Source organism: Phascolarctos cinereus, unplaced genomic scaffold, assembly GCF_003287225.1.
Source record: "Phascolarctos cinereus isolate Bilbo 61053 unplaced genomic scaffold, phaCin_HiC Scaffold_7;HRSCAF=346, whole genome shotgun sequence".
NCBI classification, from domain to species: Eukaryota; Metazoa; Chordata; class Mammalia; order Diprotodontia; family Phascolarctidae; genus Phascolarctos; species Phascolarctos cinereus.
Genome location: NW_027556180.1, coordinates 78,622,715 through 78,636,950, shown reverse-complemented (window position 1 = coordinate 78,636,950; position 14,236 = coordinate 78,622,715). Strand labels below are relative to the sequence as shown.

At 34.5% G+C, this 14,236-nt stretch overlaps 1 protein-coding gene across 9 annotated transcripts in view; it reads left to right on the top strand.

Annotated features, from left to right (window-relative positions):
- Window positions 1-14,236, top strand: part of PIKFYVE (phosphoinositide kinase, FYVE-type zinc finger containing) — a 109,368-nt gene that overhangs the window by 78,252 nt on the left and 16,880 nt on the right. For all 9 annotated transcript variants that reach the window (XR_013483357.1, XR_013483358.1, XM_021008659.2 and 6 more), the window contains 10 exons: window positions 2,097-2,275; window positions 4,825-4,938; window positions 5,930-6,038; window positions 6,152-6,306; window positions 6,894-6,984; window positions 8,757-8,817; window positions 10,143-10,280; window positions 10,495-10,615; window positions 12,551-12,646; window positions 14,021-14,104. Coding sequence is in view for 7 of the 9 variants with exons in the window: in XM_021008659.2 (XP_020864318.1) it covers window positions 2,097-2,275; window positions 4,825-4,938; window positions 5,930-6,038; window positions 6,152-6,306; window positions 6,894-6,984; window positions 8,757-8,817; window positions 10,143-10,280; window positions 10,495-10,615; window positions 12,551-12,646; window positions 14,021-14,104 (1,148 nt within the window). In the remaining 2 variants the exon portion in view is untranslated. The remainder of the gene's footprint in view (window positions 1-2,096; window positions 2,276-4,824; window positions 4,939-5,929; window positions 6,039-6,151; window positions 6,307-6,893; window positions 6,985-8,756; window positions 8,818-10,142; window positions 10,281-10,494; window positions 10,616-12,550; window positions 12,647-14,020; window positions 14,105-14,236) is intronic.

The following is a 14,236-nucleotide window of genomic DNA, read 5'->3' as shown; positions in this document are numbered from 1 at the left end:
TACTTTCTGTGGTTATATTGACTTCTGTTTCCATGGATGATAATGAACATGTTGATATTGTTCTCAGTTGTTTCATGGCTATTATGTTGTAAATTTTTTGAGTCTAGGAGTCACTTAAAAGCACCTTGTATTTGTAGATGTGTATTATTTCATTTTCACAGTAGCCTAGTAAAGAAAATAGGTAGTTGGCAATTCAGATATTATTGTTACTATTTTTTAAACAGCTGATGAAACTGAGGTTTTGAGTTGTTCAACTTTCCAAAGTTAGTAAAGGGCAAAAATCTAGAAACTAGGTTTTTCTGACTTCTAGAATGGATTGTTATTTATTTTTATTCTTTTTGCTATCTCATACTGTCTCCTCTTCCTCTGACCCTTACTCTAAATCTGTGGCCCTGTGACTCTTCTTCTGTCTCTTGTTTCTACCAGAGTGCAGATCACAGTGTTTAACACACAGTGGAGACTAGTTGTATATTTCACAAACATTTATCCTATATGAGACCTATTTCCTCTTGTTGTTAGTGCCCTCTTTCTCTTGAAATTACCTTGAAATACTTTGTGTGTATTATTCATTATCTTTGTACGTAAGGTCATGTTCTCCCCAGCAGAGTATATGCTCCTAAAAGGCAGGGGTTATGTTCTTTTTTGCCTTTGGGTCCCAGAATGAAGCATGTGCTTTGTGTATTTAGCAGGCACTTTGACAAATGTGTTTTGAACTGAATTGAATTGTGTATGGGGATTCCACGACAATATTTTAGCATGGGATCTGGCCCTCATCAACGTAGAAGACTGGGAAGTGAAACTTAGCAGTGGTTAAAGTAGGTATCAATTCAGGGCTTAAAGAAAGCTAGCTAATAGCCTAACACTCTTGACTGATAACTTTATCGTCATCATCATCATCATCATCCCCATTTTGTACCTATCATTATGTTCAGTTAGAAATGCCATTATTTTATGTTTGATCTTTAGCTGATTATTGATTTAGCAGATAAAATAACTCATTGTTTGAAAATGGAAAAAAAAATCTAGCTCATTCAGTTTTCCATGAGACCTGTTGAAGTGACAAAATGGTTTTAGTAAAAGATTGACTGTGTCACTGCCCTGCTCAAAAATCTTAAGTTTCTCTCTGTTGTCTTTGTAAAAAACAAAGAAACAATCCTCCCCCCAAAAAAAAATTTTGTTAGCCAGGTATTTAAAGCCCTCCACATTTTTTAAAAATTTGTTTTCTTTGCTAAGCAGTGGGGTTAAGGGACTTGACCAGGGTCACACAGCTAGTGTCAAGTGTCTGAGGCCGCATTTGAACTCAGGTCTTCCTGACTCCAGGGCCGGTACTCTATCTACTGTGCCACCTAGCTGCCCCAGCCTTCCGCATTCTGACTTGTAACTGTCTTTCCAGTTTTATTTCACATTATTCTCCTTTACATTCTAGGTTTTGTCTTGCATATGCATGTGTTCCAGAAGAAAAGCAATAGTAACAACAGCAGCTTTAAGGATTGTTTACTTAATTCACTGTAAATGGATTTTAAAACAAAAATATTAGTTACGTGAAATTAGAGCACACCAATGTCTGTTTTGCTTTGGCTTTTTTTTAAAAAAACTAGCTTTAAAACATTTCTCTAGTTGACTAGAACAGGGAAAAGTTATAGAACATTACCAGTCTTTTCTAATTTTCTCCCATTTGTTTATATTTTGAACATTGCATGGCAAAAAGATTTTTCAAAATGTTGATAATGACCACTAAAACTGATGGTTATAATTGACCCAAAAGAAAGTGATAATTTATCGAGTCTTCTCCCCCCACCTCCAAACGCCCATGAAGGTATTCTTTTATTTCCTTGTGATACAAGAAGTTGTATGCAAAAAACTTAATTTCCACCAGCTCTCAGCTGTAATCTTTTATGGTTGTTTAATAAAGTCATTTATTGTCTACTAAACATTCAATAATTTTTTGTCAGAGCGATAATGAGGCAGATATAACTCGTGGATTGAATGGGGTATGTATATAAGTAAATCTGTCAGAGCCTTATGTCCAAGATGTCATATATGCTTTGTTTTAAAATCCAACCAATTGCTATATCTCAGCATATTCTGAATTTCAGGTAACACCAGTTGTTGCTCTTTCCAATGATTCATGGTCAATGTCATTTGCAAAATACCTTGAGCTTAGATTTTACGGACACCAGTATACTCGGAGAGCCAATGTTGAGCCATGTGGTCACTCTATCCATCATGATTATCATCAGTATTTCTCTTATAACCAAATGGTGGCTTCCTTCAGGTAAGATTTAGGGAACTATAATTTCTAAGGTCATGTTGTACTTTAAATTCTCTTGATTTTTTTATGTGGCATTTCTGTGGCATTGGGAAAAAACCATAATGGATTCTAACTTGAGAAAAGTTGGCTTCATATCTCTTACATGTTTTTCAAAGGCCTTTTTACTCCAGGCATATTTTCCAGGAATGTGGAGCAGCTTGTGCTTAGGCCAATGACTGAGTATGGGGAACAGTGAGTACTCAGTTTGACTGTAATGTAGAATGAGGAGAGAGTATCCTGGAGAGAATATCTGGAATCAGATTGTGGAGTGTTTTTAAGTTTTAAACAGGGGTTTGTATTTGATTCCATACCTGCTGAAGCTTTTTGAGCAGCTGAGTGACATGGTCAGGCCTGTGCTTTAGGGATATCACTGTGCAGATAATAGATTGAAGAATTGAGAGATGGGCAGGGAGACCAGGGATGAGTGTATCAGAGTAGTCCAAGTGAGAGGTGATGAAGGCTTGAATTAGGGGATGGCATTGTGAGCAGATGGATGCAGGAGATGTTGAGGAGAGAGAACCTTGACACGTTATTAGACATAAGAGGTGAGCAAGAGTGAAGAGGTGAGGATAGTTTTTACTGGAAGCCATGTGGGTCCTTAAAAGAAATGGGAAATTAGGAAGAAGGGGGTTTAGGTGACAAGATAATGAATTTGGTATTGGAATTTGAGCTGTCTAGGGGTCATCCAGGTATAGATGTCTAGCAGGCATTTGAAAATGCAAGATGAACTCAGGAGAAAGATAAAGACTGGAAATGTAGATTTGAGAGTCACTGGTACATCAGTAAAAATTGAATACAAGAGAGCTGATAAATTCATTGAAAGTATAGAGAGAAATAAAAAAAAAAAGAAAGTATAGAGAGAAGAGAAGGGGCCCAGGACAGACCCTTGGGGCACACTTCTCTATAAGGAAGTGGGCCATGGGTAATGACGATCCTCTAAGGAGACTGATTGTTTTTCCAGGTAGGAAGAAAATCACAGTATATCAATATCTTGAAAACCCAAAGAGAGGAAAGTATTTAGAAAGAGGTAGGGGGAAGAGGGCAGGGCTGGAAAGTAGTATCAGATGTTAGTGAAGTCAAGAAGGATGAGACAGGTCATTGGTGATCTTTAAGAGAGCAGTTTTATTCAAGTGAGGAGGATAGAGCAAGGATGCAAGGGATAAGGAAGTAAGTGGAACATGAAAAATTGGAGTCAGTGAGGGTAGACAGCTTTTTCTAGGATTGGTCTATGAGAACAATGTTCCAGGAAGGTGAAATACAGGATCATAGTCAGTTGAAGGATTTTTTTAAGGGTTATGTGATCTACACATGTTTGTAGGCAGCACAAAAAAGAGCTAGGGGATAATGGAAGGAAGCAAACTGCTGGGTGGGGTGAGAGGCGTTGGAGTGAAGGGTACAGGTAGAGGGGTTGGCGTTGATAAGCAGGATGATGCATGTGGTGAAGGTAGCTTGAGAACAGAGAAATCTGAGAAAAGATTGGCATGCAGCATTGAGGGCCCAGTTGAGATTGGAGAACAAATTTGTAGACGATTTATTTAGCATGGTTGTATGGTGTGCTTCAGCTGTGTTTTTAGCAGCATGTGAGCAGGAACAGAGAAGGTGAAGAGAGTAATTCAGGGTTGGAGTTTGGGAAGCAGTGAAGAGCTTAGTATAAATTGTTTGTGAAGTGTTTTTCTTGCCATAATAGCCAAGATCAGGACACTGATGGTTTTGATAGAAGAGAAAGGGTGGATACATTTAGAGCTAGAACAGGCAGATCCAGATGGGGAAAAAGTGCATTTTTTTTCTTGGGAGCTCCCACAAAAGAAGGAGGAAAGTAGATGGGGAAGATAGTAAAGAAATTAGAAGGTAGGAAGGAGTTGCACAGAGAGGCATAGGGGTCCATGAAGATAAAATTACTTAAGGTTTGGTCAACTTCTATGAACCCTCCTGCTCATTCAAAGAGAATATTTCCATAGAAGTTTTTGAATCTCATCTGTGATTTCATTGGTAGAGGAAATGACCTCTACCAATGTAGATTAGCACCTACTTTCAAACTTAGAGTCATAGATATTGGTCTAGGGCTGTGACTTTCCCAGGGTTAAATAGCCTTTAAATCTCAGGTGAGAATTGAAGGTCGGTCTTCCGTACTCTACATCTAGCTCCATATCTATTATATGATGCTGTTACTTTTCTACAAAAGCCATTTTTGGTAAAAGGATAAGAGGAACCTCAGCTCAATTTCACAGATATTTATGAAGGTCTTCTTGCATGCTAAAATCTAGAGTATATGAGGGTATTGTTTATGCTGAGAGAGATGTTTTAGGATTTCGTTTTTGTGAAAGCTAAAAGTTGTCTGCAAGATTCTAATTGTCATCCTTACGAAGTTATTTTCCATCGCGTTTCATAGAATTTAGCTGAAGATAACACTCTACTCAAAGTGCACAAAAAATGTCACAGCATCCAGAACAATGGTAGCAAGTGTGGAAAGTTAATTCAATGTATGACATATTAGTCATTTTTTCTACTTTCAGTTATTCTCCCATTCGGCTTCTTGAAGTATGTGTTCCATTTCCTAAAATATACATCAAACGTCAGGCCCCATTAAAACTATCCATTCTTCAGGATCTGAAGGACTTCTTTCAAAAGTAAGTTTTTTCAGGGCTTTTTTGTCAGTTTTTTCTGTTTTTTTTTTTAAATACTATTTGCTCTGGAAATATAGACTAGAGAGAATATTGTTATTCTTGCTGTTGGAATTAGAGAATAAGATTAAAGTTTGTTGTTCACAGCAATCAAAAAATGGATCAAATTTTAGTTCTTTTTTTAGTGGAAAAAAATGTTTCTTCAGATTTTCTTAAACTCTTATCTTTTTGTACAGAAAGTTGGAGCACTTGGAGCTTTTAAATTATCCCAGTCACACAAATAGGAATTAGGATATAAACTGGACCTGTAATTTCTGGAACTCCCAGAGGAGGAAGCTTCCTCTACCAATTCAAGTCATCACCTTGTTTGCACATTATAGTCTTAGGGATGTGGAGACTTATGTGACTTTCCAGGGGTCACAGATTCAGTCTAACAAGAGGTTGGACTATAGCCCAGGTCTTTCTGGCTCTGAGGGCAGCACTTGGTCTGCTACCATAATGCTGCTTCTCAAAGCTGTGTGCAGTCAGTAGATAGAGGAGGCAAAGAATTTGCATCATTTTGTCTTGATAGTGGTTTAGCTGCTTTTGAAAGCTAAATGTGATTATTCATTTAAATTTCTTTGATCTTTATTGCAAGAAAGTATCTTTATAAATAGGGAGAGAGGTTGAATAGAGAAAGGTACTGCAATTATCGTGAATTTTTTTTCTTGTAGTTGTGTATAGTTTCATGGCATTTATGAATATTTCTTTTTTAGCTTTTGAAACTATCAAGTGATTTATAGATCATCATAAAATAATAAAATGCCTGTAAAGTAAATAAAATACCAATTTTCATTAACAGTTGTGCTGTAAAATTTTAATCCCAAGTTTTGCTTTCTTTCAAATTAAATTTAAATACTATAGTTATTTCATTAAAATTGTTTTTGCTGTTTATGTGGAGATAGAAAGTTAAATTTAAGTCATCATGAAATATTTCTGGCTTTGTTCTCTTTGTTAGAGTTTCACAGGTATATCTTGCTGTTGATGAACGGCTTGCCTCTTTGAAAACTGATACATTTAGCAAAACAAGAGAGGAAAAGATGGAAGACATCTTTGCACAAAAAGAGGTAACTGGTTTTCAGAAGAGCAAGTAAATCAGCTATTATCTTATAATAATAATTTTGCTATTGTTTGTTTGGAAAGACTCTTAAGATACTCAAAATACTCACCCTCTCCATAGATGGAGGAAGGTGAGTTCAAGAACTGGATTGAGAAGATGCAAGCAAGGCTGATGAGCTCCTCAGTAGAAACCCCTCAACAGCTGCAATCAGTCTTTGAGTCTCTAATTGCCAAGAAACAAAGCCTTTGTGAAATTCTACAAGCCTGGAATAACAGGTAACAACATTTTCACCTAGTGTTTAATTGTTGTGTTATTTTTGCTTTATTCTCAAATCTTGTTGTATTATGACATTGTTTAGTTTTTTAAAAATCTCTGGTTAACTGTCTTTGTTCATTGTAAAATATTGTACTTAGCTCTCAAGTTTCAATTTTTTTTTGTTATTATATGTCATCATTGAGGTTGCAAAATGCCAAATTTTTAAAACTGAAAATACGTATCTAGGTGATTTAATAAATATATTTTATTCTTATGGCATTACCTTTTAAGATATTATTTAAACTTCATTTTATGTATTAAAATTTCAGTAATACAGTATTTACATTTTTAAAAATAAGAATTTTCCCTGGAATATTTATTTCATTATCTAGTTAAAGTCTTTTATAGGCTATAGACTAGGCTGTGTGACTAGGGTGTTGAGAAGTGAGAGAGAAATTTAATTCATATAGATAAAACTTTTAAGCTTTATTGTGACTCAGCTAATCGTATTTAATATGCATTTCAAAGATGTCAACAAATATTTGTAGGCATGATTGATTGTACTGTAGACAAATAAATCTGCCTTGCTTTTTGTCTTTTATTGTAGATTACAGGATCTTTTTCAACAGGAAAAAGGGAGGAAACGCCCCTCAGTTCCTCCAAGCCCTGGAAGAATGAGACAAGGAGAAGATAGTAAGGTAATGAAATTTGGCTTTGTATATTTGGTCTTTTGACACATAGATATTAAGTGTATGTTACAGTAGTAATATATACTTAAGATAAATATACTTAAGTATTTCCTAAGTATTCAGGAATATTTTTAAAATATTGATGTTGAAAGATAACTTGCCCCATAATAAGTTAGGCTTGTTTTACAGTATATGAAGTCAGGCCATTTCAAGGAATGTGAGCCAGACCACATTATTAACAAATCTGTGCTTTAATAAGACCTTCTATAATATTTATTGTAATGTTGTACAGAAAGTTGGAGCACTTGAAACTTTTAAATTATCCCAGTCATAAAAATAGGAACTAGAATATAGACTGGATCTGTAATTTCTGGAACTCCCAGATGAGGAAACTTCCTCTACCTGCTATAATATAATAATATAATAAAATATTTTGTTTTACAAAGATTGATGTTTTATGGTTTGTTCTATGAGCATTGTTGAATGAACAGTTGTTCTTAAAGGGCCCTGAGTGTGCCAGTGAATGCACATTAACTTGTTAATAATGCTCATGGTATCCTGTTTCAGACAGTACTGTGGAGCCCTGGTTGTCTCAGACCCAGTTTCCTTATCTGGAAAATAGATAGAATAATTGTATCTCTCTTACAGGGTGTTGTGAGGAGAATGTGAGATAGTAAAAGGTTTGCAAAGTGTTTCACATGCAGAGTTTCTTTTCTTTTCTTTTCTTTCTTTCTTTTTTTTTTTTTTTGATGAGGCACTTGGGGTTAAGTGACTTGCCCAAGGTCACACAGCTAGTGTTAAGTGTCTGAGGCTGGATTTGGACTCAGGTCCTCCTGACTCCAGGGCTGGAACTCTATCCACTGTGCCACCTAACTGCCTCAAGCGGTTCATTTTTATCTTCTTTCAGCCACCTTGTTGTCAGGTATTGTCGTTCTTTCTGTTTCATAGATGAGGAAGCTGATGCTTAGTCAAGCTCAGTGACTTGATTATTATTACATAGGAAGTACTACAGGCAAAATGCACACCCAGTTTTTCTTTCTTTACCCTATTACTCTATCTTGATTGACAGAAATCTTTTTTGACATATTTGTAAAAAGGTGCATCCTTTCAGGTATATCATAAATGTTTTTTTGTGGAATACTAACTATAGTACCAAGTGCAGGATATTTGTTGAGGATATTTCTGTAGAGAGTTGGATCAGAGTGCTCTTGGGATTCAGTTAGGCTAGTTCTTCATTTTTATTTCTTTAAGCTTTATACTACAGTGTTTGCTGTATTATTGTATAGATGACAGTAGACTAGTAAAGGAATAAGTAGAAATGACTGTGGTCCATACAGTGTTACTTGGAATGCCTGGAAGTCATTAATGACTTAGCAGAATGATACTAGATAAGTTTGCTGTCTTCTTGGCTCCATGTTACAGAGTTAATGCTTCTGGGTCAGTTTAATATATAATTGAGGCAGAAATATAACCTTCAGCACAGCCATAAGAATTTAATTTGAAAGTTCATTCATTACAATTGTTCACATAGCCTTAATACATAATATCACCAAATAATTTGTAAAAATTAACAGTATTGATAACATCCCTGGGATGTGGTCCTTGGGGAATGGAAGATTTCCATAGACATTGAAGGTGTAGATTATGGAAAGTTATTGTGGGAAGGGATGAATAAATTATAAAGAACTATTAGATACTAGAATGGTAATTGGAACAAACAAGCCCACTTGTGGTGGATCTCCAACACTTCTCTTAAGAACAGGTATTCTGCTTCTCTACAGATAAGTGCAATAGATGCATCTCCACGCAACATTTCTCCTGGACTACAGAATGGAGAAAAAGGTTTGTCTTAAAGCCTAAAGGTCTTGTGTTACCTTGAGGACTTTTAAAAATGGTCATTGTAATTCTTTTCTTTCTGTTGGAATTAGTGATGTATGTTTTATTTCTGTAGCATTCATTACACTATTAGCTTTAAAGAATTCTATGTTAGCTGCAGATAAATTAAAGCTATATTAGCAAGGAATCAGAGGAATAAACTGAAATTTAACTTCTGGTTAGAAAACAGATTCTCAGGTTTCACTGTAAACTTTGAATGTTTGGTTCTTTTTTCCTCCCCATAAATCTTTCCCCCAAAAAAAAACTTTTTAAAAAAATTTATTTTTAGTTTTCAGCATTCACTTCAACAAGGTTTTTGAGTTCCAAATTTTCTCCCCATTTCATCCCTTCCCCCACCCCAAGATGGCATGCATTCTGAATACCCCTTCCCCTAATCTGCCCTCCCTTCTGTCTCTCGACCCTTCTCTCCCTGCCTTCTCTTATCTCCTTCCCCTTCAGTTTTCCTGTAGAGCAGCATAGATTTCTGTACCTCATTTCCTGTATATCTTATTTCCCAGTTGCATGTGAAAATATTTTTTTAAACATTTGTTTTTAAAACTTTGGGTTCCAAATTTTCTCCCTTCCTCCTCCCCCCTTCCCCATCTACCCTCAATGAGAAGGCAAGCAACTCAATACAGGTTATACATGTGCAGTCATACAAAACACTTCCATAGTAGTCAGGTTGTGAAAAACTAAGTATACCCCCCCAAAAAATCTTTACTAACTTAAGTCTTTAAAGCTGTTTCATTCAGTAACTTGGTGACCTTCTAGTCATATTTGTAGGAAAAAAATTATTTAGGAATCTTTTCCCAAGAAAATATCTAGATTTAGAGCAGCACATCTTAATTATGATTAAGTGAGATTTTTGTAAAAGTTTTTTTGAGGTTATTTTTGGTAGAAAACAATCATTTATGATGTATTTTTTTAAAAGTAGTCTTGTTTTATGCATTACTATGGTAAAGGAAGTTTCATTGTGGGAAGCAGAGTGGCATAGCATTAAAGAATGCTAGATTAGGAATTAAGATTATATTTGAAGCTTTGTAATGTATGAACTATGGATCTTAGATGAGTCAGTTAAAAAAAACTAAAGCTCAGATTATCTATAAAATCAGGTTAGTTTAAAAATTGCTTCAGATACAAAATAAACTTGTTTTCCATTTAAAAACATCAGATAAAAGTAGAATTATCACAGATCTGGAACCCTAACACCATCATAATAATAAATATAAATAATAATAATAAAAATTCAGATGTTTAAGAACTCATCAAAATTTGTTTTCACTTTTCTTCAGAGGATCGATTCTTAACAACCTTATCAAGTCAGAGTTCCACAAACTCCACGCATCTCCAGCTGCCAACTCCTCCTGAAGTCCTGTCTGACCAACTGATGGGAGGGCCTTCTGAAGCAGATACAACTAGTAGCTCAGAAGGTAGATTTAAATAATTCTTCATGATATACTATAGCCTTCTCCTTTTTCTTTCCCAAATCATAGAATAATTATTTAAAACTATACCATTTAGTTTTATTGATATGTACAATATAGAAGACAAATACTGTAGGAAGAAATCCAAGATTGAGACTATACATTTTGTACTGTGCTTATAGAATATTAGATATACATGGAGTGCTCTTCTTCATTCCAGATGTATTTGATGGACATTTATTGGGATCTACAGACAGCCAAGTGAAAGAAAAATCTACAATGAAGGCTATTTTTGCAAATTTGCTTCCAGGAAATAGCTATAATCCTATCCCCTTTCCTTTGTAAGTATTAGTCTAATGCAAAGTAATTGTGTTATCATGTGATTTGTTTTAATTGAAAATATTCTTATTTCTTTTGCCAGAAGTAGTATTCTCTTATGTACTACATTTAATATAAATTGACATAGATCTGAGTGATTCTTGTTCCCATGAGATAGTTTCATTATTTATATATGGTATAGGAATTGACTAGTTGGGCTGGTGCACTTTATGACTACTCATTACTTTGAATTGTTGGTGCTGAAAAAGTTGAAAACTCTTCAGGACATGGACAAATCAACTGAAAAAAAGATAAGAGATTTTGATATTTGCTACTTTTTTACACAAAATACTTTATTACTATGTAAATACATGTGTATTTTCTGTAAGGTTTAATGTGGTTGATAATTGAGTGTATGTGTTTCTATAGGTATAGAATTTTGTGATGAAATGTACATAACTGAAATTTGATTTTTGGTGGTGAATTATCACTTAGATACAGAAAGTAGGAATATTTACCTCCTTTCACTTAACTAAGCAACGGTCATCAGCAAGCACTAAGTACCTGCTAGGTGCCTGGTACTGTCCTAGGCCCGAGGGATACTGAAGGAAAAAATGTTGAGTCTTCTTCCTTTAAAGAACTGAGATATGTATTTTCACTTTGGGTAATTGTATTTTAAGAACTGCAAAAATAGTGGCAAATTATAAGGTATCTGTATTTTGGTATATTAGTATAGTTTTTGAAGTTGGGGGCAATGTAGAGTTGGTCCTGACTTAGGATTACATTGGTATAGGAATTCCCTGGTGAAGAAACTGCTCAGCAGCTAAGAGTCTTAGAGAATTGCCTCAGGCAGTAAGAGGGTTAAGTGATTGTCTGGGTCACACAGTCAGAAGGTATCAAAGACCGAATTTGAACCCAGGTCTCTCTGACTCTAAGGCTGACTCTTTCCCCTGCATTACACAGCCTTTATTGAAGATACAGTTGCTTAACATGCTGACTACCTAGGTGTTTTCATATGTACTTAACTTTTATACTTCATATATGAATATGAGGCTACTGATACCATTACTGGAAAGATTTAGTGTCTTCATAGGGGTACTTGTTGTCTGTAGGCCATTTGTACTTTTACCTAATCTCCCCCTTTGTACAATTGCTGGCCTAGATTAGGAGTTTGATATTGACAATCTAACAAAGTTTTGTCTGTGTGAAACTGATTGACTTGCATAGGAATCCAATATTGGTTTCACTACCATGTATATATGCAACTAAAAAGAGATAGGACCTGTTAATATTATTTTTCTACATTGTATATTACAAGAAATTTTTTTTCTTGTTAGAGAAGACAGTGACATTTTTGCAGGATGTTTTGCTGTTTTTCTCTTTCCTTTTTCTTTTTTGGGTAACAACTTTTGACTTAAATTGAATCATCTCATCCTTCAGTTTCTGTATGCCTTTTGTGTACATACAGGACTTCAGGAGAAGTGGCTTTCTAGCTTTTTTTCATAGTAGATATGTTGCGTTGTTTTAAGTATATTATATCTTAACTTTTTGATATAAGCCCTCTTTCATGTTTACCACAAAATAAATTATTTTGGGAATATGTTCTTTAATGCCCATCCTCACTGATAAAAACACAGCCAAAGGCATGTGGCAGAGTATACTTTTGTTGGTGAGATGACTATTTTAGAACATCCTGATTGGAGACCCATGCCTGTCTTGGCATTTAAAAGAGTTAAGTTATTAGGCTTGAACTTGGAGTATCTGACTAGAAAGTTTGTATTTGTAGTTAGCAGTGTTAAGGTAAGTTATAGTTACTTAACTAGTTGTATTCTTGTTGTTTTAAAATAAAATCGTGATTGTCCTGTTTATGTGGCTGAATTTGTTTTTTATTGTTCATGCAAAACTCTGTCTTTATCATTGTTCCTCCATGATTTTTGCCACTTTTTTTTTCTGTTTAGTGACCCAGATAAACACTATTTAATGTATGAACATGAACGTGTACCCATTGCAGTCTGTGAGAAGGAACCCAGCTCCATTATTGCTTTTGCTCTCAGGTATTTGATTTTTTGGATATTATCCTTGAGATCATTCACTTACATTTAAAGCAGTGGTTCTTAACTTGAAGTCTGTGAACTTGTTTTTAAAATACTTTGATAACTGTATTTCATTATAATTGGTTCTATTTATGATTCTATGTATTTTATTTTATTAATTTAAAAACATTTTTAGAAGGGGTCCATGACACCAAAAAAAAGTAAGAACCTCTGCTTTTATAAGTCTAGAAGCAAAATCATTAATTATAAGTAAGTGAAGTTAAGCTCTTTAAGATGTATTCATATGATTGAAATATCTTTTTTAAAGGTAACATAACCATTGCTATTTATCTTTTAGATATGGAGTACAAGATAATTTTTTAACCTAATAATGACTAACCAAGCTAATTAAAGAGCCCCATCCCTCTTGTACTTTGTATTTTCCCATTTTCTTATCCCCTTATTCCATAGATGCGCTTTGATATAATGAGACATTTCAAAACATTTGTCTTAGAGATATAATATACTGTACAACGAATTATTTATCAGTTTCTTCCATTCTGTGCTTTCCTAGCACTTTCATTTAGCAGGTTGAATTTTTTGGCCTACAGAATATATTTTGTTTCATATGTCCGTGGTATTTTCCTGCCTTTTAAAAAGATTAGTAATTTTCATTGCGTTTGAGACTTTTGTTTTTCATTTGTATGTTATGTCTAAAATAAAATTTGAATGTTTATTTTCCAGTTGTTAATATTACATATCATTGCTATGCTGAATCTAAAATTGTCTTTTTTTATTTTAAATCCTATTTCAATGGGAAGGCATTTGCCTTTTTGCTTTTAGGAAGATGATACTGCTTCTCACAAACATTGATGAGCCATAAAACATTAATAAATGAGAAATCTAGAAAAAAGTTTTGCTGAGCAAATAATATCCATTGGACTTGTAAGAGCAGGTTTTCTAGTTTAGATATTACTTGAAAACAGCTTTTTAATTACTTAAAAATTAACTGCATCTTAAATCTGTTCCTTCCATATGAATATAGAAGTATGTGCTTCACTTGAAGGTTAATGATTAAGCATTTGTAATCATCCTGTATTCTTATGGAGGTAGAGGGAGTTATGGAGTTATGGACAGTTATACATAGAAGGCTTACCTTTTCCTCAACCTTAGATTTCCTTAGGTAACCTGGATGAACTTTTGATTAATTACTAGCATTTCTTTAACAGTAATGGGTTTTCTTTATCATTTTTAAGCTTTTAAAGTTTGCTTAAAGTGAAGAGCCAAGCTATGAAATTAATAGAGATTGCAGTAGATGATCTCCGAGGGACCTTCTAGCTCTAACATTCTCTGTTCTGTGATTCTAAATATTTTTCAACCTCTTTCTAATCTTAGTTGTAAGGAGTACAAAAATGCCTTAGATGAATTATCCAGAGTGTCTCTGCGGAGTACTACCGAGGAAGTGCTGCAAGCAAGCAGGTTTGTGAAATTCCATAGAGTGTTTTATAAATTGGAATTGTGAATTGTTTTCTAAAAATTCATTTTTTGTTTTTGTAGCAAAGTAGTTATATGATAAAAATTTCTGAGTTACTGAAGATGGCTGACTTATTT